The sequence below is a fragment of the Geotrypetes seraphini genome, chromosome 6 (assembly GCF_902459505.1).
Source record: "Geotrypetes seraphini chromosome 6, aGeoSer1.1, whole genome shotgun sequence".
Taxonomy (NCBI): Eukaryota; Metazoa; Chordata; class Amphibia; order Gymnophiona; family Dermophiidae; genus Geotrypetes; species Geotrypetes seraphini.
Window position 1 is genome coordinate 255,590,288 of NC_047089.1, and position 26,244 is coordinate 255,616,531.

The 26,244-nt window shown below is 46.2% G+C and overlaps 1 protein-coding gene across 13 annotated transcripts in view; it reads left to right on the forward strand.

Annotated features, from left to right (window-relative positions):
* DMD (dystrophin) overlaps positions 1 to 26,244 on the forward strand; it is a 2,510,493-nt gene that overhangs the window by 2,451,142 nt on the left and 33,107 nt on the right. For 10 of the 13 annotated variants that reach the window (XM_033949686.1, XM_033949693.1, XM_033949684.1 and 7 more), the window contains 6 exons: positions 7,612 to 7,677; positions 12,087 to 12,152; positions 15,156 to 15,326; positions 17,226 to 17,469; positions 17,589 to 17,712; positions 19,634 to 19,726. In XM_033949686.1, coding sequence (XP_033805577.1) covers positions 7,612 to 7,677; positions 12,087 to 12,152; positions 15,156 to 15,326; positions 17,226 to 17,469; positions 17,589 to 17,712; positions 19,634 to 19,726 — 764 coding nt within the window. The remainder of the gene's footprint in view (positions 1 to 7,611; positions 7,678 to 12,086; positions 12,153 to 15,155; positions 15,327 to 17,225; positions 17,470 to 17,588; positions 17,713 to 19,633; positions 19,727 to 26,244) is intronic. The other 3 variants (XM_033949692.1, XM_033949689.1, XM_033949690.1) reach the window with 1 other exon arrangement.

The window sequence follows — 26,244 nt, forward strand, 5'->3', positions numbered from 1 at the left end:
TCAGCCCCTTTCTGCCACTGTTTAGAAGCTTTTCTTTTTCAAAAATGAGTAACATAGTAAATGGCGGTAGATAAAGACCTGAACGACCCAACAGACACATTTAATGCCCGGGTCCATGTGAGTTTGAGAAATTCCCTTAGCCCATATTTGTCCTCTTTGTCTGTCTTAGTTGATTGTAAGCTCTATTGAGAAGGGATTGTCTCGTACGTGTTTAACGTACAGCCCTGCGTAAGTCTGGCAATGCTATAGAAATAAGTAAACCATGCAAATGTGAAAACGCATATATATGCTTTTTTTTCTATACAGCTTCTGCGGGAGCTGCCCTATCTGTAGAACATAAGACTAGCCTTACTGGGTCAAACCAATGGTCCATCAAGACCAGTAGCCTGTTCTCACAGTGGCCAATCCAGGTCTCTAGTACCTGGCCAAAACCCAAGGATAGAGGCATTCCATGCGGAATCTCCAAAAAGTAGCAGCGTTCCATGCAGAATCTCCAAAAAGTAGCAGCGTTCCATGCAGAATCTCCAAAGAGTAGCAGCATTCCATGCGGAATCTCCAAAGAGTAGCAGCATTCCATGCAGAATCTCCAAAGAGTAGCAGCATTCCATGCAGAATCTCCAAAGAGTAGCAGCATTCCATGCGGAATCTCCAAAGAGTAGCAGCATTCCATGCAGAATCTCCAAAGAGTAGCAGCATTCCATGCAGAATCTCCAAGAAGTAGCAAGATTCCAGAACCCCAAATAATAGCAGCATTCCATGCGGAATCCCCAAAGAGTAGCAGCATTCCATGCGGAATCCCCAAAGAGTAGCAGCATTCCACGCGGAATCCCCAAAGAGTAGCAGCATTCCATGCGGAATCCCCAAAGAGTAGCAGCATTCCACGCGGAATCCCCAAAGAGTAACAGCATTCCATGCGGAATCCCCAAAGAGTAGCAGCATTCCACGTGGAATCCCCAAAGAGTAACAGCATTCCATGCGGAATCCCCAAAGAGTATCAAGATTCTGGAACCACAAATAGTAGCGGCATTCCATGTGAAATGTTTGTCTTAGTTAGATTGTAAGCTCTATTGAGCAGGGATTGTCTCTTACATGTTTAATGTGCAGCACTGGCAACGCTATAGAATTGATAAGTACAGTGGAACCTTGGTTTACGAGCATAATTCGTTCCAGAAGCATGCTCGTAAACCAAATTGCTCATATATCAAAGCAAGTTTCCCCATAGGAAGTAAGGGAAACTGCTTTGATTGGTTCCACCTCCTCCCCCCCCCACGAGGCTACCGGCGCTGCTCCATTCTCCCCCCCCTTGAGGAATCCGACGCTGTTCCAAACCCCCCCCCCCGATCCAGCTTCCCCCCCCCCCCCCGCGAACCGGCATCCCCCTCCCCGCTCACATTGCCCCCTCTCCACCGCGATCCTACTTTCCCCCCTCCCGAGCAGTCAATGACACCCTTTACCCGATTTGGCACCAGTGCCGGTGCCCGAAGATCCTCCCTCTTCTGGCGCGGTTGGGCGGTGCGTCGGAGATCCTCCTTCTTCTGGTCTTGGTTGGGCTGGACTGGCTTTGAGCATTTGCGCATAGAAACATAGAACGATGACGGCAGAAAAGGGCCAAGGCCCATCAAGTCTGCCCACTCTATAGACCCTCCCCTTAAGATTAGCCAATGTTTTGCCCTGACCCACGTAGTGATCCCACATGGGCGTCCCATTTATTCTTAAAATCTGGCACGCTGCTGGCCTCGATTACCTGTACTGGAAGCTTGTTCCATTGATCAATCACTCGCTCCGTGAAGAAATACTTCCTGGTGTCGCCGTGAAATTTTCCGCCCTTGAGTTTGAGCGGGTGCCCCCTTGTGGTTGAGGGGCCTCTGAGAAGGAAAATGTTATCTTCCACTTCTATACGTCCGGTGACGTATTTAAACGTCTCAATCATGTCTCCCCTCTCCCTGCGTTCCTCGAGAGTGTAGAGCTGCAAATTGTTTAGTTTTGCTTCGTACGAGAGACCTTTAAGCCCTGAGACCATTCTGGTGGCCATCCTTTGGACCGACTCAACCCTCTGCACGTCTTTGCGGTAATGTGGCTTCCAGAATTGCCCGCAGTATTCTAGATGAGGTCTCACCATGGTCCTGTACAGTGGCATTATGACAGCAGGCTTTCTGCTGACGAAACTTCTACGGATGCAACCCAGCATCTGCCTTGCCCTTGAGGAAGCCTTCTCCACCTGATTGGCAGATTTCATGTCTGCACTAATGATTACTCCTAAATCTCGTTCCGCTGAAGTCCTGGTCAAGGTCTCCCCGTTTAAGGTATAAGTTCTGCACGGGTTTCTGCTACCTAGGTGCATGACCTTACACTTCCCAGCATTGAAGCCCAGCTGCCAGGTTGAGGACCAGCATTCCAATGTACGCAGGTCCTGCGCCATACTATCTTGTAAATTGTTACTTTACCATGAAGCCCTTGAGTCAGATCTCCTATGAATATGTTGAAGAGGAGCGGACCCAAGACCGAGCCCTGCGGCACCCCGCTGGTCACCTCCGTTGTCTCAGAGAAAGTACCGTTAACCATTACCCTCTGAAGTCTGCCACTCAGCCAATCATTGACCCATGCCGTTAGAGTCTCTCCTAACCCCATCGATTTCATCTTGTTTAACAGTCTGCGATGTGAGACGCTGTCAAAAGCTTTACTGAAGTCTAGGTACACTATGTCCAGTGAATCTCCTTCGTCCAGTCTTTTTGTTACCCAGTCAAAGAAGCTGATGAGGTTTGATTGGTAGGACCTACCCTTGGTGAATCCATGTTGATTGGGGTCCCGTAGATTCCCTTCGTCCAAGACCGTGTCCAATTGGAGTTTGATCAGTGTTTCCATGAGTTTGCATACTATCGATGTCAGACTCACCGGTCTGTAATTTGCAGCCTCTGTCCTGCAACCCTTTTTGTGCAGAGGAACGACGTTAGCTGTTTTCCAGTCCAAGGGAACTGTCCCTGTACTCAGTGAGAGATTGAATAGCTCGGCCAACGGTTCTGCAAGGACATCACCTATCTCCATGAGCACTCTGGGGTGCAGATTGTCCAGTCCCATGGCTTTGTCCACCTTGAGTTTTGTTAGCTCAAAGTAAACCTCGCTGAGTGTGAATTTAAAATTCCGAAACGGGTCTTTTGTGTTTGACTGTGGCTTCAATTGAGGGCCGGACCCTGGCACCTCGCAGGTGAAGACCGAGCAGAAGTATTCATTCAGTAGTTCAGCCTTTTCGGGATCCGATTCTGCGTAATTCCCGTCCGTTTTTCTCAGGCGTACTATCCCATCTGTGTTTTTTTTCCTGTCACTGATATACCGGAAGAAGGATTTGTCCCCTTTCTTAATGTTGTTTGCTAGAGTTTCTTCCACTCGAAGTTTGGCCTCCCTGACTGCCGTTTTGACCTCTGTGGACTTGATCCTGTGTAGCAGTTGATCTTCGCTTTTCCCCGTGCGTTTGAAGGAAGCAAATGCATTTTTCTTCTCCTTAACGAGACGTGAGATCTCTGTGGTGAACCACTGGGGTTTGTCTTCGCCGTTTATGTGATGATTTTATGTAACGGCCGGTTGCCTCATGTATGACAGATTTCAGGGATGACCACATATCCTCCACATTCCCTGTCTTAGTTTGGTCCTGGAGCGCCTGATGGACGAAAACTCCCATGCGTGTAAAGTCTGTTCCTCGGAAGTTGAGTACCTTTGTTTTAGTGTTTGATCTATGGAAACCTTTCCTCAGGTGGAACCATACCATGTTATGATCGCTGGAGGCTAGCTTATCTCCCACGAAGACTTCTGAGACACTTTCCCCATTGGTGAGTACTAGGTCAAGGATCGTTTGGGCCCTGGTGGGCTCCATTACCATTTGATTGAGGCGTGCTCCCCTTATGGAGGCTAATAGCCTCTTGCTGCCGCTGGTTGTTGCTGAAGGTGTGCTCCAGTCTACATCCGGCATATTGAAGTCTCCCATTAGTACAACGTCTCGCTCTCTCCGAGATTGAGAGTGAGACCAGAAGGCTTTGAGCATGCGCAAATGCTCAAAGCCAGTCCAGCCCAGCCCAGACCAGAAGAAGGAGGATCTCAGACGCACTGCCCAGCCCAGGCTGCGCCAGAAGAGGGGTGATCTTCGGGCACTGGCATGGTGCCAAGTCGGGTAAAGGGTGTCATTGACTGCTCGGGGGGGTGGGAAGTAGGATCGCGGTGGAGAGGGGCAACACGAGTGGGGGGATGCCGGATCACGGGGGGGGGGGGGGGCGCTCGTACAGCGAGGTACCACTGGAGTAGTATTTTTTTTATTTTTTATTTTTTTTGCCCGTCCTTCAAAAGAAGTTCAGAACGGGTTACTCAAGCATTTTTCCTTTCTAATGTACCTGGGGCATCAGGGGGATTAAGTGACTTGCCCAGGGTCACACGGAGAGGTGGGGGTTTGAGCCCACAACCTCAGGGTGCTGAGGCTGTAGTTTTAACCACTGCGCCACCCTGTCCCCCAAATTACCTCCTTGATGCAGGTGTGTCTCCATCAATTACATATTGTTAGTTTAACTATTCTATTTTTCCTTATAATTTAACCATAATACTTCATTTTCTTGGATCTTGGGTTGTTTTTTTTTTGTTTGTTTTCAATGATCAGTACTTTCCCTGGGGTATTTTCTTTTTTCCTTCCTTCGTAACATTTAAATATCTCTGTTATATACGTGATGTCTTCTCTTGGATGCTTTAATTAGATTGTGAATCCGTTCGGGACAGAGAGAGTAGCTCAAAATACCTATGTATTAGTATTGTAAACTGCTTAATACTTATGTTCAAGTGGAATATCAAATGCAATAAATCCAATCCAATGACATAACAAATTCACTTGTTTACCGCAGTAGCCTCTCAGTTCAACGCGGTTGACAACAACCAAAAGGCTGTTCAAGCCCAATGGATTATAATCACATTCAGAAGAATTTGTCAAATAAGGTTGGAGTTTGACATCAGGACAGAAAAGGGTTTAACCCAGGATCCAACTTGAAAAGATAAAATTCTATGGACAAACTGTTTGTATATTCAACTTTTTACAGTAGGAAATGTAAATAATCTAAAATGCCGAAAAAAACGTTTTCTGTCAGTGAATTTAAAGCGATCAATAATATAATCAGGTCTAAGGCCAAACAATGTCTTATAAAAGGTACAACCTAACTTGACTAATAGTCTTGCCTCAACTGGGAGCCAACGTAGCTTCCGATAGAATTTAGTTACATGATCAAATTTTTTCAAGTCGATTATGACCACATTTAAGAGAGTTCATTTAATTTGTCGACTGTCGGCTTTTTTGGACAGGAAATCACTGGCCACTATCATTCATTCTTTAATAATGGATAGGAGTTCTTATTGCAATGCACGATATCGAGACCAGATTCAGCCTCTTTAGACTATGTTGACTAGGGTGTGATTTGGGTGGCAAAGCACAGAATTGTACTGTATTATACCCAGCTAGAAGGAATTACTTTGGTGACCAGATGGGCCCTAAGTAACTAAGGCAGGAGTGGGCAAACCGTTGGCCTGAGGGCCGCATTCCCTGACTGGTTTAGGAGCCAGTGGAGGTCTAGGGTAAGGGCTAGATTTACCAGTTCTCATTGACGTATTAATGCACTTTTTTTTTTTTTCGATGTTCATGTGTGTTAATTTATTTAACATGTAAGTACTGGCTGGAATTCCTGATGAGGAGGGGGCCAAAAAATGATGCACTGGCAGATCGTCGTTGTCAAAGCCAAGATCTAAGAAACATAGCAAACGACATAGTAACATCTGCCTTGTAATCACAATTTCATGATTAAATTAAAATATATTTTCTTTGTTATTTCCGGGTCATAGACCTTAGAAGTCTATTTGATACTGACCTTAGTTTCCAACTACTGGACTTGCGGTTGAAGCTCTCTGCAGCCTATCCAAAACCATCTCATTGAAAGTTAGCGATCCTCTGTGTTCATCCCACGTGTTTTTGAATGCCGTCACCATTTTCTTTTCCACCACCTCCCTTGGGAGGGTCTTCCAGGCATCCACCACCCTCTCCGTGAAAAAGAAATTCCTAACACTACTCTTAAGTCTACCGCCCCTAAACCTCAACATATATCTTCTAGTTTTACCAATTTACCTTCTCTGGAAAAGATTTGGTCCTATATTAATACCTTTCAAATATTTAAATATCTGTATCATATCACCCCTGACCCTCTTCTCCTCCAGAGTAGACATGTTGAAGTCCTCAAGTCTCTTCTCGTACTTCTTTTGGCTCAGACCCCTTACCATTTTCTTTGCTTTCCTCTGGATCACTTCAGTCTTATATCCTTGGCCGGATGTGGCCTCCAAAACTGAACACATTACTCCATGTGGGATCTTACCAATTGTATAGCGGCATCAACACCTCCTTTCTTCTGCTGGCGACGCCTCTCTTTATACAGCCTAGCATCCTCCTGGCTACAGCCACCACCTTGTCACACTGCTTTGTCGCTTGCAGACCCTCAGACAAGATCATCCCAAGGTCCCTCTCCCCATCTGTGCATATCAGTCTCTCGCCTCCCAGCAAATACATCCCCTTCGGATTTCTACTCCCCAAATGCATCACTCTGGACTTCTTTGCATTGAATTTTTTTGTTGCCAGACTTTGGACCATTCTTCCAACTTTTGCAGATCCTTTTTCATATTTTCCACTCCCTCCGGGGAATCAACACCGTTACAAATCTTGTATTATCCACAAAAAAGGCAAACCTTTCCTTCTAACCCTTTGGCAATATCACTCACAAACATATTGAACAGAATTGGCCCCAGCACCGATCCACTACTCAACCTTCGTTCCTCGGCAAATTCCATTAGCCACCATACTACAATGATCCTGTCTGTTTTGGGATGCTGTCAGAGATGCATAAGAGTATTATTCTTTGCCCCTGTGGTTTTGGAATGAAGTCTGAGTGGAAATGAACTATTTCATATTTTTAGTCTGACACAGACTCCGCATTTTAACTAGTTTAGTTATTGCTGTTAGGTTGTGCTGTGTTTTTATAATGATTTTTTTTTTAAGTTATGAACTTATAGCTGTATATATAATCTGCGTTGTGCTTTTAATGGGTAAAGCAGAGTATGAAGACTGTAATAAGTAATGTTGCTTTATCTTTCCTAGAGAAAGTAGGATAAGAATATGGGAAATAACCTTGTGAATTGTTTTTAGAAAAACATTATGGTTCATTTTCTTGTGTAAAACCAAATCCATGGTAGAAATAAGCTCCCAGGCCTCTTTTGAAGGACGGGGGATATTAGTGGGAGGGCGGCCATTGATAATTAAGGAAATCTGTGCAGGGTTGGAGATCTAACAGCCAAGAACAACCCCTTGCTCTGCTCCTGCCTCTTTGGTGAATGTTGAGCCGACGAGTGGACCTGAACCTCACTCCTGTAGGAAGTGCCTCACTCAGGGAAAAATTCAGACAAAAAAAATTGTGCAGGAGGGAATTGTCTGGATGGACTTGAAATATCAGAGTCCAGATAAACAAAGTTGAAGCGATCGAGACTGTTTTCATTCTTATCTCTAATGTGAATTTGTGATTGATCTGCGTTTTTCCTCTTTTCACCCGACAGGCCCGCCTCATCCCCTCAACTTTCACACGACGATACTCATTCACGTATTGAGCATTACGCTAGCAGGTATGAAGACCAGCCCAGCCCGTCTGGCCTATATAAGTATACCTTACACACACAGAGCACAGGTTTGAAACTTGCGAACAGTACAGCCATTTGCCAAAAATTCAACCTTAGTATGTTGGGAAAAGTTCCAATTAATAAAGTCTGAATACCTCAGGAGAAAGGTCGCAAACGTAGTCTTTCATCTCTAGGTTCTGGTTCAGATCCAGCTCAGGTCGGCAGGGAGGAACTAAGAGAGACTGTGAGAAATGAGTTGATGGCCTAGCTAAAATACTTAGAGCGCAGGCCCCGTCAGACCCCCGGAAATCGGCAAATTCTGCTGATTGGTGACAGGGACCACAGGAGTCAATATCTGTGGTATTAAGAAAGCACTACAGACATATCACAAGTGGCCTCACTGCTCTGTAATTTCCCGTTGAGGTAGCTGCATTCTCTTTAGAAGTTTTCACGTTCTTTAAAATTAGCTGTTATTTCCCAGGTTTTCATGTGTTCGGGTTACACAGATTTGCCCCCCCAGCACTGCCAAACTCTGTCCTGCACGGATTTGTCGATGTACCGGTGAAACCCCAACTGAAATACTCCGGAAGCCTTTTTTCCATAAGGGATATAGATTGGCTGGAGGAAGGTCCATATAACGACTGCCAGAATGGTACAGGGTCAATACCTAACGCCCTATAAGAGGTGACCTAATGTGTACCCTAGAGAAGGGTAATTGCAGATATGAAAGAGACTTTTGTGTACCTCATAGGTATAAATAATGTACAAAAAGCAAACCTTTTCCAGATAAAGAATGTTCTAGAACATTGTGTGTGGCAACAGATGGCGTGAGACTGTCACTGCCAACACCCGTGCCTCATCTTGTCTTCCCTGAGCTCGGGGCCATGCGTGCGACATCATTGCATCAACATCCGCACACGCTCGGAGGCCCTCTAGTCGCGGCCCTGAACTCAGGAAAGGGGAGGCGAGGTTTGTGCAGGGATGGGGTTGTGGACGGAGCAGGAGCTTGTGGGATGGGGCCACGGGTCCTCTTTTTTTTTGTGTGTGCCACAGAAAAACATTTCCTCTGTTAAGTATGCCAGAGCTAAAAAAAAAAAAAAAAGTTTGCGGATCACTGTTCTGGCACAATAGAGACCATGGATTAAGGCCCCCAGGATTTAGTCTAAGGAGCGGCCTCAAAAGCTAGTTCTTGTGATGGATAGTGGAAGTGTGTTGCACAGTGGTCAGAGCTACAGCCTCAGCACCCTGAGGTTGTGGGTTCAAATTAGAGAGTTGCGCGGGGACAGAAATCCCACCCATCCCCACCTGTCCCCGCCAGGATCCTCTCCATCCCCACCCGTCCCCATAAAAAGCAGCAATTACTTCTGACAGGATCATCAATTCCACAGTTTCTTTTCTGTTTCCGCTGCTGTTTTCCTTATGGAATCTCTTTGGTGGAACCCTTTTTTTGTTTTCTGTTCAGGTAATTAACTTATAAACCCCCTCTTTTACTAAGGCTGACGTGTCCATTATATTATATGGATGAACCCTGCTTCCAAAGCCTTCCATCCCAGTGGGAGTCCCGTTGGCTAGAGGGGGCTCCCCGTGGGATTCCTGTGGGTTAGGGGGGATTCCCGCGGGACCCACGAGATTCCCGCGATCCCCGTTCCCGTGCAGACCTCTAGTTCAAATCCTAAGCTGCTCCTTGTGACCCTGGGCAAGTCACTTAATTCCCCCTCCCGTTGCCAGGATACATTAGAGCAGTGTTCTTCAACCTTTTTACACCCGTGGACCGGCAGAAATAAAAGAATTATTTTGTGGACCGGCAAACTACTAAGACCGAAATAAAAAAACACATTTCTGCCCCGTCTCCGCAAGCTCGGTCCCCACAAACCATCTGATCCCATCTGCACAAGCCTCAGTTATGATTCTATATTGAACGTATTTTATTAAAGTATAAAAAGAACCAATATTCTATACAATTGTCATTTTATAAATATAAATATTCAGAGCAAGGACCAACAAAACCCCTGTCTCCCCTCCCCTTCACATATATCCTCTCTACTATCAAGAAAACTGATCAAGCCAAATTATTACAGAATGCTACACAGAAATATCATGCTAACAGAATACTGTAGTCACACATGACAGGAATACTGTTAGGCTTTGCAGTCCCCGGTTATGTCTCTAGCAGGATATATATTTCAAATCTGATATATTGTAATGACAAAATAGAAATAAAATTATTTTTTTCTACCTTGTGTGGTCTCTGCTTTCATCTTCTTTCCACTCTTTTCCTTCCAGCGTCTGCCCATTCCATCCACTGTCTGGCCTCTCCCCCTTCCATATATATCTGACCTCTCCCCTTTCCATCCAGCCTGTGCCTCCTCTCTCCTTTTTACATCATTCATTCCAGCTTCACTGCTTTCTTCATTTTTATCTCTCCTACACCAGATCTAGCATCTTTATCCTTCTCTCATTTCTCTGCTGACCCCCTTTCCAGCATCAATCTCTCTGTACTTTCTCATTCCTGTCTCTCCCCTTTCCCTCCTCTAATCTCCCTGCCAGCTGTTTCCTTCCTTTTTTCCTTCTCCCTTCCTTCCTCCCCCCTATCCAACAGTAGCTCTCTTCCCATCCCTTTCCCTCTTCCCCTCCCAGCAGCATCTCTCCTTCTACCTCCCTCCAGGTGCAGTAGCAGCTCTCCCTTTATCCAGCAGCTTCCCAGCCTCCAACAGTGGTTTCCTCTCCTTCCAGCAGCTCTCAGTACTTGCCTGCAGCAGTGATTTCCATAGGCAGCCTTGGGTCCATTGCGCCTCTGAGGAAAGGGGAAGTTGCCAAAGTGAATCACTGCCCTGGTAAGTACAGAGCTGCTAGGAGAGGAGACAGCCACTGTTGAAGGCTCCCCAGGATCTTACTCCTGCTGTGCCCTGCACATTCGCGACCCCCCCCCCCCCCAAGCCGGCAAAAACAGCTTTGCACCACAGGCCCTGCCGCCCAAGACGAGCTGGAGGCCCCTATCCACCGCATCCTGCACGTGGGCAGACTCTCAGCACAGACGCTGCTGATGGCCCCAATCCACACGCTGACCATCTTCCTTCTACTTGCAGCTTCCCCGCGGCCCTCTTTGGCAACTCGGCAGGGGCAGCGATCAAGACAGGCTGCCAACATCGGGACCTTCCCTCTCTGAGTCCCGCCTATTTTGTTCCAACTTCCTGTTTCCGCATAGGCGAGACTCACAGAGGGAATGCCCGACGTCGGCAGCCTGTCTTGATCGCCCGAGGCTTGGAGGAACAGAAGATTTCCGGGGCAGGAAATTTAACGGCGTCCATCTCGCCGGCCCTGCATGGACCGGCAGGAATTTTCTGCGGACCGGCACTGGTCCGCGGACCGGCGGTTGAAGAACTGTGCATTAGAGTGTGAGCCCGCTGGGACAGACAGGGAAAAACGCTTGAGTACTTGAGTGTAAACCACTTAGGCTTAGTGGTGTATAAATACTTAATGAAATAAATTAAATAAACAAGATTTGAGGAAGTGTGGTTTGCGCAGAGAGGAAGTAATTTGGGTAGCCTTGATGAGCTCTAATGGGCTTTCTCTGCCAAAATCTAAAGTATACCACAAAATCTATTGAAATCCATGACAAGACCATCAAATTACTTTTTGCGTCAGCCACTGAGCACTTAAGGATCCTCTGCTGCCTCACAGTTCCTTCACATCTATGGCTAGATCTGTAAATGACGCTGAAAGGAATCCTATAAAGACACTTCCACTGCTATCGGTTAGGCATGGAGCTCCCTTGCCTGCGTTCTGGGAGCACCTTTGACCAGCCCATGCTGCTCCCTTGGCCATTCCCCCTTGCGCACAAGATCAATCGGGCAACTCGGGTCACAGAATAGGCGTGGATCAGAAATCTGCAAGTAACCATTAATCGGTGCCAATTATATCCCCAGTTACTGTAGGCCTGGATCACAGATTGTGTACTAACGTTGCTAATTCTGCTGCCTTGTTGCTTTGCCCCATCATGAGTCTTTACTAACCAGTTACTAAAGCTTGAAATGTTGGGAATAGGAATTTTTTATGATGCCACATGTTACTCGGATTGCAAGGGAAAATGTGTGTTGGGGGGGGGGGCATGGAGCATGAGGCATGCAGGGAGGATAAGGCCTTTTTCTGAAAAAAGCGCAGAATGTTTCTCATAAGAACTGAAGAGAGGGAAGTCCCAGATGGGACACACCTCATCCATGCTGAGAGAAGAGCTTACTTCTTCAGGGAAGATTGTCAGCTGTGGGTCTTCTCTCTCTAACTTCAGCTAGTGAAATGTGAGAAGAGGTCCCAGCCTCCTGCCATCGTCCCTTTCCTGAGAAATGTTCAAACATCCTGAAAACTGAGCTGTAAGACGTGTGGGCCCTGAGAAATGTCGTTTTTCTCATTTTTAACAGGCTAGCTGAGATGGAGAACAGCAACGGCTCGTATCTGAACGACAGTATTTCACCTAATGAGAGCATGTGAGTATTCAGTGTTCTTCTTTCTGACACTGCCTCTTTGTCTTCCTTCATGTCTGGGGAAATGTTTCCTTTGCAATATGCTGTATTAAAATATATGCTGGGCTGGCCTTTGGTTGAGGAGAAGTGTGGGGTACGGTCGTGGGGAGGGTCTAGGTTCAGCTAAGGGCTGGCAATATTGTAGACACCAAGAAACAGAACAGCACAGTGGAAGAGATGTTCCTGATGCAGTCTTTAATTGAGTCAGCCAATTGTAGCAGGTCCACTGGTTCCCAATACAACGCAATATCTTCAAACAATTAGTATTGGTGTTTAAACACTTCCACGACCTGACACCTGACTATGTGCGAAGAAACTCCCAATATACCACTCTTAGCGGTCCCTCCATTCGCCACGGGAACCCAGACTTTCCAACCCTCCAGCAAACAGCCTCCACCAGGAGACAGCCCAAAAGCGATCATATTCCTATATCACACCTAAATTATGGAATCAACTCCCTCCTGCCTTACAGCAACAATTATTTCCCCCGATGAAGGTCAGATGACTGAAACGCTCAAGCAACACGCCAATAGTCATACAGAAACATGTAGAAATGTTCACAAGATAAGGGAAGGGTCGGAGGCATCGGTGTAAACGATAGAATGTGGACTTGTGATAACGTACGTTATAATAATAATTATTTTATTCTTATATACTGAAAAAGTTCTAGGCGATTGTGTGAGGCGGTTTTAGGTTCTAGGCGGTTATGTGAGGTCCTATGCACTGAAAACTGTCAACAATGTATGAGAGACCTGCCTCCTTTTGACCCCTTGAGGGTTGCCTTGATGGCGTTTGTGATGTCATAGAAGGAAAATGTTGAATCTGTATTTGATTTTGAAGGCTCGTTGTGAGCTAAATATTATATTCAAGGTACTGAAGGGAATAGGCCTAGTAGATTAAGACAGGTTGTTCACCCTTTCAAGGTAACGAGAACGAGAGGGCACTCTCTAAAGTTGAAAGGGGATAGATTCCGTACAAACGTAAGAAAGTTCTTCTTCTGCCAGAGAGTAGTGGAGAACTGGAACGCTCTTCCGAGGGCTGTTATAGGGGAAAACACCCTCCAGGGATTCAAGACAAAGTAGATAAAGACAGGTTGTTCACCCTCTCCAAGGTAGGGAGAACAAGAAGGCACTCTCTAAAGTTGAAAGGGGATAGATTCCGTACAAATGTAAGAAAGTTCTTCTTCTGCCAGAGAGTAGTGGAGAACTGGAACGCTCTTCCGGAGGCTGTTACAGGGGAAAACACCCTCCAGGGATTCAAGACAAAGTAGATAAAGACAGGTTGTTCACCCTCTCCAAGGTAGGGAGAACAAGAAGGCACTCTCTAAAGTTGAAAGGGGATAGATTCCGTACAAACGTAAGAAAGTTCTTCTTCTGCCAGAGAGTAGTGGAGAACTGGAACGCTCTTCCGAGGGCTGTTATAGGGGAAAACACCCTCCAGGGATTCAAGACAAAGTAGATAAAGACAGGTTGTTCACCCTCTCCAAGGTAGGGAGAACAAGAAGGCACTCTCTAAAGTTGAAAGGGGACAGATTCCGTACAAACGTAAGAAAGTTCTTCTTCTGCCAGAGAGTAGTGGAGAACTGGAACGCTCTTCCGGAGGCTGTTACAGGGGAAAACACCCTCCAGGGATTCAAGACAAAGTAGATAAAGACAGGTTGTTCACCCTCTCCAAGGTAGGGAGAACAAGAAGGCACTCTCTAAAGTTGAAAGGGGACAGATTCCGTACAAACATAAGAAAGTTCTTCTTCTGCCAGAGAGTAGTGGAGAACTGGAACGCTCTTCCGGAGGCTGTTACAGGGGAAAACACCCTCCAGGGATTCAAGACAAAGTAGATAAAGACAGGTTGTTCACCCTCTCCAAGGTAGGGAGAACAAGAAGGCACTCTCTAAAGTTGAAAGGGGATAGATTCCGTACAAACGTAAGAAAGTTCTTCTTCTGCCAGAGAGTAGTGGAGAACTGGAACACTCTTCCGAGGGCTGTTATAGGGGAAAACACCCTCCAGGGATTCAAGACAAAGTAGATAAAGACAGGTTGTTCACCCTCTCCAAGGTAGGGAGAACAAGAAGGCACTCTCTAAAGTTGAAAGGGGACAGATTCCGTACAAACGTAAGGAAATTCTTCTTCACCCAGAGAGTGGTGGAAAACTGGAACGTTCTTCTGAAGGCTGTTATAAGGGAAAACACCCTCCAGAGATTGGTAGACAACTGGAATGCTCTGCCGGAGTCTGTTATAGGGGAAAACACCCTGAAGGGATTCAAGACGAAGTTAGACAAGTTCCTGTTGAACCGGAACATACGCAGGTAAGGCTAGTCTTAGTTAGGACGCTGGTCTTTGACCTGGAGGCCGCCGCGTGAGCGGATTGCTGGGCGCGATGGAGCACTGGTCTGACCCAGCAGCGGCAATTCTTATGTTCTTATTTAAATAAATGGATATTTATATTTCCAATTAACCGATTATTAGGGCAATTGATAACCTACTGACCTTCCTGAGTTCTAATCCGTGATACTGGCTTGTATTTATTTTATTTAAAAAAAACCTTCTAGCCTGCTTAAATCCTCAGTGGACTAAACTGTAGCAGGTCGCTCAGCTTCATTAGTTCATTAATTTCTTTTGGTTTTTTTTGCTAAATGCCAAACTAAAAAGCTCCTAAACTAGAAATATTTATAATCATTTCCTATAGAGAAAAGCCTCTGTCGTCAGAAGAGAGTTTGGGGACTTTGGCTAATCTTCCTTCGGGATTATTCCTCTGCCCCAGAGACAGGATCCTGACCCCCCAAATGAAGACTTTTTAGTATGACTTTCAAGTTTCAATGCATGACGCCTTGGGACTTCAGAAATCGAAAACTGACCCTAACCCCCAGCGGACCCTTTGGTTTGGTTTGCTTTAAAAGCTAAAGAAATGGTGAGAGAAGATTTGGTGCAATGGTGTTCTGATGTTCGTGGTGGGTCCTCTCCTTTCTCCTAGAGACGACGAGCATCTCCTAATCCAGCACTACTGTCAGAGTCTGAAGCAGGAATCCCCCCTGAGTCAGCCCCGGAGCCAGCCTCGGAGCCCCGCCCAGATCCTGGTGTCCTTGGAGAGTGAGGAGCGGGGCGAGTTGGAGAGGGTCCTGGCGGATCTGGAAGAGGAAAACAGGTCAGTCCCTATATGCCACGGGTTACTATCTGGTACACTCACTATAGGGAGAGAGACACACTGCTCTGGGCAGCTGTCTCGGCATCAGGGACAGGTGGCACTTTGGAAGCACTCTTATGAAAGGACAGGAAACAGCTATAAAGGAAGCCATCCAGTGGCGTAGTTAAGGGGGTGGAGGGTGATCTGCCCTGGGCGTCGTCTTCGTGAGGGCATAGGCACCCGTACTCCTCTCCGCATGCGCACTACTTCCCTTCCCCCACACCTCTGGAACATTCCTGGCGTGAGCAGCAACCCCCAAGCTGCTGTCGCACTAGTGTTGGCTCTTCCTCTGATGTCACTTCCTGGACCCGTGCCTAAGAAGTGACGTCAGAATAAGAGCCGACGCAGGCTTGGGGATTGCTGCTCGCACCGGGAACAGCGTACAGGTATGGGAGGAGGGAAGTAGCGCTCGTGTGGCCAGAGGGGGTGGGGAAGAGGACGGGGAGGGGCACCTCTCACCCTCGCTAAGCCACTGTGTACATCCCATACTTCATTTAAGCCCTGAGCTGAAAGTCATGCGAAGACTCAAAATCCTCTCATTGGCAGCTCAGGTGATTAATTTTGAGGTACACTAAGGATTTTGCTCCTTCACAGAGGGCTGGCAATCTACTGTATTTTTCACTCCATAAGACGCACCTCACTTTAACCCTTTCAGGACCATAAGGATCGTAGGCCAATTTTTGTGGTTTTGATGACATTTTTATGGTAAAAAGGGCTTGCAGATGCCAAAAAATTGATTTTTTTTGTGAAATATCATTATTTTTATTTAAAAAAATCACACTTCTGGCTTATGGACAGTGTGGCAAGTGAATCTTCTCGTCAATCTGGCAACGACGCTAATGAATGAATGTCGGAACCAGTTTGTTTACATAAAGGCAGTATCATATGGAATCCGTACATATCAAATTTAGAACTGTAGACTATCCCAATCAAAATTGATAGGATTTTAAAGTTATGGGACAGATAGGTCCCTTGGTCCTGAAAGGGTTAAGACGCACCCCAGATTTAGAGGAGGAAAACAAGAAAAAAACCATTCTGAACCAAATTGTGCGCCCAACCCCACAGTCCTTGCCAGGCTCTGCACCCTATCCCCCCTTCCCTGACCCCCCTCACCTCTGGTGGTCTAGTGGTAGGCTGGGACAGGAGGGAGCCATCCCAGCCGACTAACAATTTCCCCCCCCCCAATCCGGTACTATTTAAAACATGGCACACCCGCCGGCCTTTCCTTTTAAAACACCCCAGCCCACCCTTCCTTTTAAAACACTCCTCTCCCCCCGCCCTGCAGTACCTTTTTAAGCGCCCCTTAAGCCTGGTGGTCCAGCGGTATATGGGACGGCAGGAGCGTGCTCGCTGCGCTGCTTTCAGAATGGCTGCAGTCAGTTCTCGCGAGAACTTTCGCAGTCATTCTGAAAGCGGGGGGCAGGCCCAGGCAGCAGCGCAGAGAGCACGCTCCTGCCGGCCCATACACCGCTGGACCACCAGGCTTAAGGGGCGCTTAAAAAGGTACTGCAGGGCTGGGGGAGAGGAGTGTTTTAAAAGGAAGGGCTGGCAGGCAGTGTTTTGAAAAGGTACCGGGGAGGGGGGGGGGGGAGTCATCTTCGCTCCATAAGACGCACCCCCTTTTTGGGGTTGGAAAAAGTGTGTCTCATGGACCAAAAAATACGGTAAGTTTGTACCTGAGGCAATTGAGGGTTAAGTGATGTGCCCGAATCACCGGGAGTGGCTTCCCTGGATCTTATCCTGCTGCTGTAACTGTCCGGCCGCTCCCCCACTCTGTAACCTAATCTAGATAGTTCATTTTTTTAATGCAAACCCCTCCCCCCTCCACCTTTCAGAAGCTATCGTTCTGCTTCACATTAGGAACCTGCAGTCAGAATACGACCGACTGAAGGAGCAGCACGAACACAAGGGACTCTCGCCACTGCCCTCCCCGCCCGAGATGCTGCCCATCTCCCCTCAGAGCCCACGGGACGCTGAGCTCATCGCCGAGGCCAAGCTGCTACGTCAGCACAAGGGCCGCCTGGAAGCCCGCATGCAGATCCTGGAGGATCACAACAAACAGCTGGAGTCACAGCTGCACCGGCTCCGGCAGCTGCTGGAACAGGTAGGGCTCTGCAGAGGTCCCAGAGCAAGCAGCCTTGGTGTGGAGCTGAGCCCAGGCCAGTCCTTCGCTTTGTACTGCTGGGGAACTAAACTTTCCCTTTTTCTTTGCTGACGTTGTAGCCCCAGGCAGAGGCGAAAGTAAATGGTACCACCCTGTCCTCTCCTTCTACGTCCATGCAGAGGTCGGATAGCAGCCAGCCAATGTTGCTCCGAGTGGTCGGCAGTCAGACTTCGGACAGCACAGGTAAGACTGGCATCTGGGATGACAGACAAAGCGTCAAGCTTGATTGGTTAAGAGAGCAACGTCAGCTAGAGAAAGCAAAAGAGGAGCAGAGGAGACCCAAATTCGTATTTTTATTATTATTTTTGAGTTATTAACTGCCTTTTCATGAAGAGATTCACCAAAGTGGGTAATAAGTAACGAGCAACATTAGCTCGAGAGTTTCTAAGTTTATTCATTTCTTGATATACCATTTATCTCAAGAATCTAGACGGTTTACAAAATAGTTAATACTATAAAAGATTAGATTTAAAAATATTCTAATTTCATTAAGGGGAATTGACAGACAGACCAAGAGGGAACAGGGGGAATGGAGGCAAAGTGAGAATATAAGTATAGTCACGCGAGGATGTGGGTAAGGAAGAGCACAAGTGGGAGGGGGGTCTTTTCTTGGCTCTAGGGGGAGTAGGTTATCGTGTATTGAAAGCATCCCGAAATAAGAATGTTTTTAGTTTGGTTTTGAATATTGGTAGTGACGATTCTTGAGAGAGTGTGAGAGAGGAAGATCAAGAGGAAAGAAGAGTCCAAGGGTAACATATGCAAGAGAGGAAGATCAGGAGGAGAGGAGAACCAGAGAGTAATGTTGACTAGAGAGAGCAAGAGGGGAAGGAGATTAGACCCAGAGAGCATAAGAGAGGAAGAGCAGGAAAGAGGAGACCCAGAAAGTTACTTAAGCTAGAGAGATCAAGAGAGGAAGATCAGAGGAGAGCAAATCCCAAGAGTAATATCAGCTAGAGAGCATGACAGAGGAAGATGAGGAGGAGAGGAGACCCTTTTGACACTACATTAGAATATGCATGCTCTCTTAAGGATTGCCAGCTTCAAAAGTACTCTCTTTCTGATTACATTGCAAGGTTCACATTCTCTCCTTTCTTTTTCCATCTCTCTCTCTCTCTTTCTTTTCTCTCTTTGTCTCTTTCTTTTTTCTCTCTCTGTCTCTTTCTCTTTCTTTCTCTCTCTCTCAGTTCATTGGCTGTTTTGACACCAGTTTTTGATAGGTCTAGCACCCCCAATCATTTTGAAAAATTGGTTCCTGAGCTTTCATGGACTGCTACATTTCTCTTCCTAATAGACCTCCATATTTGAAGGCTCTCAAATGTCTGTCTTGGAAGAGGTCTCCAGGGTCTGTGCAGTGATCCTGTTTGCTAGTGCCCCAAGTCAGACAGGCCTCTGAGTAACACACAGGATCCGGGCACATGAAATGTGCACCATCAGCTCTGAATTATTGCTTGCATTCCTGCTCACTGTCCCCAAAGTGTCCTACTCTTGCCTCTGTTTACTGTGGCAAGTTCTGAACGTTAGCCCACAGCCATAAGCAAAGGAGGCTCCGCTGATGGCTGGACCACTCTAGCGGTAGTGAGTATATGCATATGTGTGCCCAGAAAGGTTTTTGTGCACACTGGTAGCCAAATACCGTTGGGGGAGCAGTGAGTGTAACCAATGTGGGTCACATATTGTATGCCAGTACTTTCTTTGTGAAAGATAATAAGTAAAGTGGGATTATTCAACCAGGAGGATGAGTGAAAGTGGGGTGGGGTGGAAGTGCTGGGGGAGGGATGAATGGGGTGGATGGGAGCACTAGGAAGTGTGAGTAAGGCTGGGGGAAGATGATTGAGGGTAAGTGGGGTGGGGTGGGAGCATATGGGGGGCCATGAGTGATGGTAGGGTGGGAGAGTTGGGGAGGGTGGGTGGAGGGCATGGCAAGGCTGCCCAAAAAATGGAGAAATTCAGATCTTGTTAGATGTTGATTGATCTCCATCCAAATATGAACTGGAACAACTCCCAGCAATTGTACCTTAAATGTTAATGATGGGCCTCTGTGCAGCAGCAAAATGTTATTGGCTGCCGTCCACATGACCTGTTGTTCTGTCATTTTTATTCCTAGGTGAGGACGATCTACTCAGCCCTCCCCATGACACAAGCACAGGTCTGGACGAGGTGATGGAACAGCTGAACAGCTCCTTTCCAAGCACCAGAGGTAAACCACATTGCTTGGCAAACCTGAAAAAAAAGCGCAGGGTCCTCACGGGAGTCCTGAATCCTGTTCAGATTTTCTTGGCAGAAACAAAAACAATTCCTTGTAACTTTGAGGCCTTTTTTGTGGGTTAGCAGAAATAATTATAGACAAAGAAATGGATGAAATTAGACTGAAAAAAAGATGAATATAGGACATGAGAAATACGTCTATTTTATTTCATAAGAACATAAGCAATGCCTCCGCTGGGTCAGACCTGAGGTCCATCGTGCCCAGCAGTCTGCTCACGTGGCGGTCCAACAGGTCCAGGACCTGTGCAGTAATCCTCTATCTCCACCCCTCCATCCCCTTTTCCAACAGGAAATTGTCCAATCCTTTCTTATACCCCAATACTGTACTCTGCCCTATTACATCCTCTGGAAGCGCATTCCAGGTGTCCACCACATGTTGGGTAAAAAAGAACTTCCTAGCAATCGTTTTGAATCTGTCCCCTTTCAACTTTTCCGAATGCCCTCTTGTTCTTTTATTTTTCAAAAGTTTGAAGAATCTGTCCCTCTCTACTCTCTCTATGCCCTTCATGATCTTGTAAGTCTCTATCATATTCCCTCTAAGTCTCCTCTTCTCCAGGGAAAAGAGACTCAGTTTCTCCAATCTTTCTCTCTCTCTCTCTCTCTCTCTCTCTCTGTCTCTCTTTCTCTCTCTCTCTCTCTCTTTCTGTCCCTCTCTTTATATCTCTCTCTGTCTATTTCTGTCTCTCTCCCTTTCTCTCTCTCTCTCTCTGTCCCTCTCTACTCTCTCTATGCCCTTCATGATCTTGTAAGTCTCTATCATATTCCCTCTAAGTCTCCTCTTCTCCAGGGAAAAGAGACTCAGTTTCTCCAATCTTTCTCTCTCTCTCTCTCTCTCTCTCTCTCTCTCTCTCTCTCTCTCTGTCTCTCTTTCTCTCTCTCTCTCTCTCTTTCTGTCCCTCTCTTTATATCTCTCTCTGTCTATTTCTGTCTCTCTCCCTTTCTCTCTCTCTCTCTCTGTCCCTCTCTACTCTCTCTATGCCCTTCATGATCTTGTAAGTCTCTATCATATCCCCTCTAAGTCTCCTCTTCTCCAGGAAAAAGAGACCAGTTTCTCCAATCTTTCTCTCTCTCTCTCTCTCTCTCTCTCTGTCTCTCTTTCTCTCTCTCTCTCTCTTTCTGTCCTTCTCTTTATATCTCTCTCTGTCTATTTCTGTCTCTCTCCCTTTCTCTCTCTCTCTCTCTGTCCCTCTCTACTCTCTCTATGCCCTTCATGATCTTGTAAGTCTCTATCATATCCCCTCTAAGTCTCCTCTTCTCCAGGGAAAAGAGACTCAGTTTCTCCAATCTTTCTCTCTCTCTCTCTGTCTCTCTCTCTCTCTCTCTTTCTGTCCCTCTCTTTATATCTCTCTCTGTCTATTTCTGTCTCTCTCCCTTTCTCTCTCTCTTTCTTTCTAGCTCTCTCTCTCTGTCCCTCTCTACTCTCTCTATGCCCTTCATGATCTTGTAAGTCTCTATCATATCCCCTCTAAGTCTCCTCTTCTCCAGGGAAAAGAGTCCCAGTTTCTCCAATCTTTCTCTATCTATCTATCTCTCTCTCCCTTTCTCTCCCTCTCTCTATTTCTGTCTCTCCCTTTCTCTCTCTCTCTATTTCTCTCTGTCTCCCTTTCTCTCTCTCTTTCTGTCCCTCTCTACTCTCTCTATGCCCTTCATGATCTTGTAAGTCTCTATCATATCCCCTCTAAGTCTCCTCTTCTCCAGGGAAAAGAGACCCAGTTTCTCCAATCTCTCAGCGTATGAAAGGTTTTCCATCCCTTTTATCAGACGTGTCGCTCTCCTCTGAACCCTCTCGAGTAACGCCATATCCTTCTTAAGGTACGGCGACCAATATTGGACGCAGTATTCCAGATGCGGGCGCACCATCGCCCGATACAATGGCAGGATAACTTCTTTCGTTCTGGCTGTAATACCCTTCTTGATTATACCAAGCATTCTATTCGCTCTCTTAGCGGCCACCACGCACTGTGCCGTCGGCTTCATTGTCATGTCCACCATTACCCCCAAGTCCCTTTCTTGGGTACTCTCCTTCAGTAATATCCCTCCCATCGTATAGTTGTACCTCGGGTTTCTGCTTCCCACATGCAATACTTTACACTTCTCAACGTTGAACTTCATCTGCCATCTCGTCGCCCATTCCCCTAGTTTGTTCAAGTCCCTTTGCAATTCTTCACAGTCCTCTTTAGTCCGAGCTCCACGTTATTTCGATGAGTTCTACATCTTCCATCTGGGGGAGGGGAAGATCAGAGATGGGCAACCTCGGCCCTCAAAGGTCAGGATTTCTCTAATGAATATGCTTTATTCCAATAGAAGCTATTATTAGTAAATAAAAATATATCTTATTTGCTTGTAATAGTTTTTAAATATTACTCATTTATCAATAAATATCCCCACATCAAACAATTCTTTAAAAACATGAAAAAAATCACATCAAGAGCCTTTTCCTACTTCATTTACATAAAACTGACATTCCTGATTAATTCACACGTGCAAAGTCCACACTTTTTTTCTTCTTTCGAGTGTTTCAAAAGAAACTTAGATGGTCCGTGCAATATACTGTATATTGCACCAAATCCTTGAGATAACCTTCTTTTTCACTGCAGTCAACAGCAAATAGCCCAAGACAGGACTGTCGCTCAAAAGCTGAACTCAGCTCCCAACGTACTCAAGAAAACTTCTTTACTTATCAAAAATGCAACAGCAGGGAGGGACTGCGCTGGCCGGACCACACTGTCTTCCCACAGGAATAGATCTGGGTCGCAGCCCTCAAGGCTTGAGGTTGCCCGCCCCTACCTTAGATCGTGGCCTTCGACGCTTTGAAGGCACTGATAGGCTTACGCCTCAGAATCGACCCATTGTAAAGAAAACCAGAGCCATCATATGCGGACAAGATCTGTTCCCAAGCAGAGGGTGGTTATCTGTTAACTCTTGAGGCCAGTACGCAAAAGTCAAGTGCAGAAAGGCCCACAATGCAAAAAGCTAATGCAGCAAAGCGTGAGGTAAAGCAAACTTGGAATTCTCTTCCCATCTATTTACGTGAAGAACTTAATCTAGACAAATTTAAAATCAAACTGAAAACTTTTTTATTTAACGATGCATTTGTTATCTGACTTATAGTTTTCTTTTTAACATCATCAACTTCATTTGTTTCTATTTCTCTTTTCTTCACATATTCAACTATTTTTATCCCATCCTTTCTGTGTTTTAGAACCTAACGGATGTAGCGGTATATAAGAAATAAATTACATTACATTACATTTTCCTTATTTGGTTCCCCACTTTGCTCAATTACATTGTAACTTCTTCCCCTACCTTCCTTTTGTTTCCAGTTTGTTCAGTTATCGTCTAGTCTTGTGAGTTTTTAATTATTTTAAATTTATTTTATTTTGTAACTTTATTAATGTGTAAATCGCCTTGAATATTGAAAAGGCGATTAAACAAATAAATAATAAACTTGAAACTTGAAAGTGTGGGAAAGGGGAGAGGAATGTGGTTGACACGTGCACAAAGGTTCTGCGGTGGGCACGGCTGACCAGATATGTTAGCGCACATTGGCACTTGTTCTGTGTCTAAATTTGAGTCTCACAAATATGAGTAGCTCACGGAATTTCTGCGAGGCTCATATTTAGGCGTAGATGTGCGCTTTTGCTTTCAGTTTGGCTCAGACACGCGGGTACGTTTGTTCCTTCCTATCTGTCTTTAAAACTTCTTCTGCTTGTTGGAGAAGACAAAAGCAGCAGTCCGATGTGAAAAACCGACAAGAGATTGCCCCTGACCTGGTGAAAGCTTTTCGGCATTATAGGTCGTCATTCCCTTCTCTGCATTACAGCAAAGGAATACTTTCTGCCCTTGTTTCAGTACAATTTGCAGCCGTTTGTACCAGAGGCGTAGCTTGGGGCGGGCCTCAACCCCAGTGGGGTGGGCAGAAGTGATTGAGAAAGTGGAATGGGAGCCTGATCTGCAACGGAGGGCCTTGAAATGTTGCTTGTGATGCAGTGGAACCGACACCCCTGATGCAGCGAATTAAAGCGAAACGGAGATCTTCCTGTTCGGTTCATTAGCTGCAAGGTCGGGCGTAAGAGCAGAAAGCGTGGACACTAATGGCAGCTAAGAGTCTGCAATATCTGTGACTGTAGTGCTGAAGTGCTTTTTACCCACAATATCACTGTTTGGAGTTTTTTCCTGGCGTGCTGAATAATATTGAGGGGGGTGTTCTACAGGCTGTATGCAGCGCTGTTTTTTCACCTTTTTGTGTGGAGTCACGTGTAATTGTTTTATCCTAATGAAGTGGAGGTTTTTGCCAGATGAAGCAGAACTGAGGCTTTTTCTCCACTTCTTTTTCTTTTTTCTTGTTTGTGTCTTTTGAGACTGTGAAGATTGCTTAGGTTAAGCCTTTCAGTGTTGGACAATCCCCCCGTTAGTTCCTTATAGGGTATTGGTTTAGAGCAGCGGTCTCAAATTCAAACCCTTTGCAGGGCCGCATTTTGGATTTTGAGGTACTTGGAGGGCCTCAGAAAAAAAAAAATAGTTAATGTCTTATTAAAGAAACTAGTCTTATAGCCCGTTACATTAACGGGTGCTAGAATATATGTGTGTGTGTCTGTCTTTATTTCTTTCTCTCTCTCTCCTTAGCCGCTTTCTTTATTTCTGTCTTTCTTTTTCCTTAGCTGTCCATCACCACCCCTTGCCTGCTCCCCCTGTCCATTGTCCCTTCCTTTTACCTCCCCTGTGTCCACAACCACCTCTTCACTGCTCTCCTTATGCAGCAGCAGCCCTGGCTGTGGTCCCGGCTTGTGGAGGCGATCGGCGGCTGGTGACGTATAAGCGCGCATGCGCACTCCTGCGACCACAGACCTACTGATCACGGAAGCACGCAAATAGGAGTGCGCATGCACGGCTAGCCTTTTATTATATAGGATGACAATTTGGAATGAGGTAAAACTTTATAGCTTCTAAATCGTTCCTTTTGGCTAAGTCTTAAAAATAATATTGTCATTTATAGCTAGAGGCATATGATCAAGAAACTGTTTTATTTTACTTTTGTAATTATGATAAAGATACCGAGGGCCGCATAATAGTACCTGGTGGGCCGCATGTGGCCCCCAGGCCACGAGTTTGAGACCACTGGTTTAGAGTATGGTCCTTAGGTGTGTGTGTGGGCAGAAGATCCCATCTCTCCCTCTCCCAGCAAGATGAGGTGATCCAGTCCATCCCTCCCCCAAAAGTGATTACCCAATAGCCGGATTTTAGGAGGTCTGGCATGGCAGTGGAATGGGGTGGAAGGGGGACTGCAGTGAGATGAGCAAGCGGGAAAAGAGGAAGACATTTACTAGTGACGTCAGCGGAAGAGCTGATGCGGTTGCGAGGAACATGTTGAAGTTATTGCTCGCGGCGGTGAACAACCAGAGGTTCGGGGAAGAGAAGTGGGCTCACGCGTGGGAAAGGGAGGAGTGGAAAGAGGTGGAGGGGACGGAGAGGAGGAGGGTTGCCAGGGCTCCCACCAACATAGCGCTCAGGATGGACTGCCCCCTCCCCCCCTTAATACGCCACTGAGCAGAATGGTAACTTTTGCTTATCCGCTGCGAATTATTACAATACAATACAATACAGTTTCTTATATCCCGCAATTTTCGACAGATAATCATTGCGGCTTACAACAAGAAAGATGACATTTGTGATTCCAGATTAAAGTGAGAAGATTTAACGTAGACGGTTCAGAGTTTAGAGGGAAACGATAAATGGGAGCACTAGGCATGGGTAGCGTTCATAACTAGAAGGGGAAAAGTCTTTAGCCTTTTTCCTGAAGAGACAGTGTGTGGGAATCTGCCGCAGGTGAGCTGGTAGATTATTCCAGAAATATGGCCCAAGGAATTCAAAAGTGGAGTTCAACGTATATGTTGAGAAGACGGGAAAGGCATTTTAAATCGTTGGGTAAGTCTTGAATTGAAGAAAGTGTGTGAGACGGGGATACAGGTCACTAGTCCACTGGAGCTTTCTCTGTAGATGGCCTTATTATTGCTGTCATTCCTCTGGTCAGGGCACAAAACAAGGCTGTGTTTAATGAGACACTGCATGAGGATTTGCAGCGGAATTTTTGCTGCTTGGGCAAAATGTTTATGCTTCTAGCAGAAACAGGGGATAAGAGCAAAGTAGCTGCTACAGCAAATCTCCTAACGGCAGCATCTGAGAACGGGAAATACATTAGACCACATGGCCTGCTGTCCTCATTCAAGCTAAAATGAACAAGGCCGGCCGGAACAATTGCAACCTCTGTCCACCAACTGGAATATTTTCAGATGGTTGCCGTACATGAAGAAGGACACAGTACTGCTCGAAAGGGTCCAGAGAAGAGCGACTAAAATGGTTAAAGGGCTGGAGGAGTTGCTGTACAGTGAGAGATTAGAGAAACTGGGCCTCTTCTCCCTAGAAAAGAGGAAACTGAGAGGGGACATGATC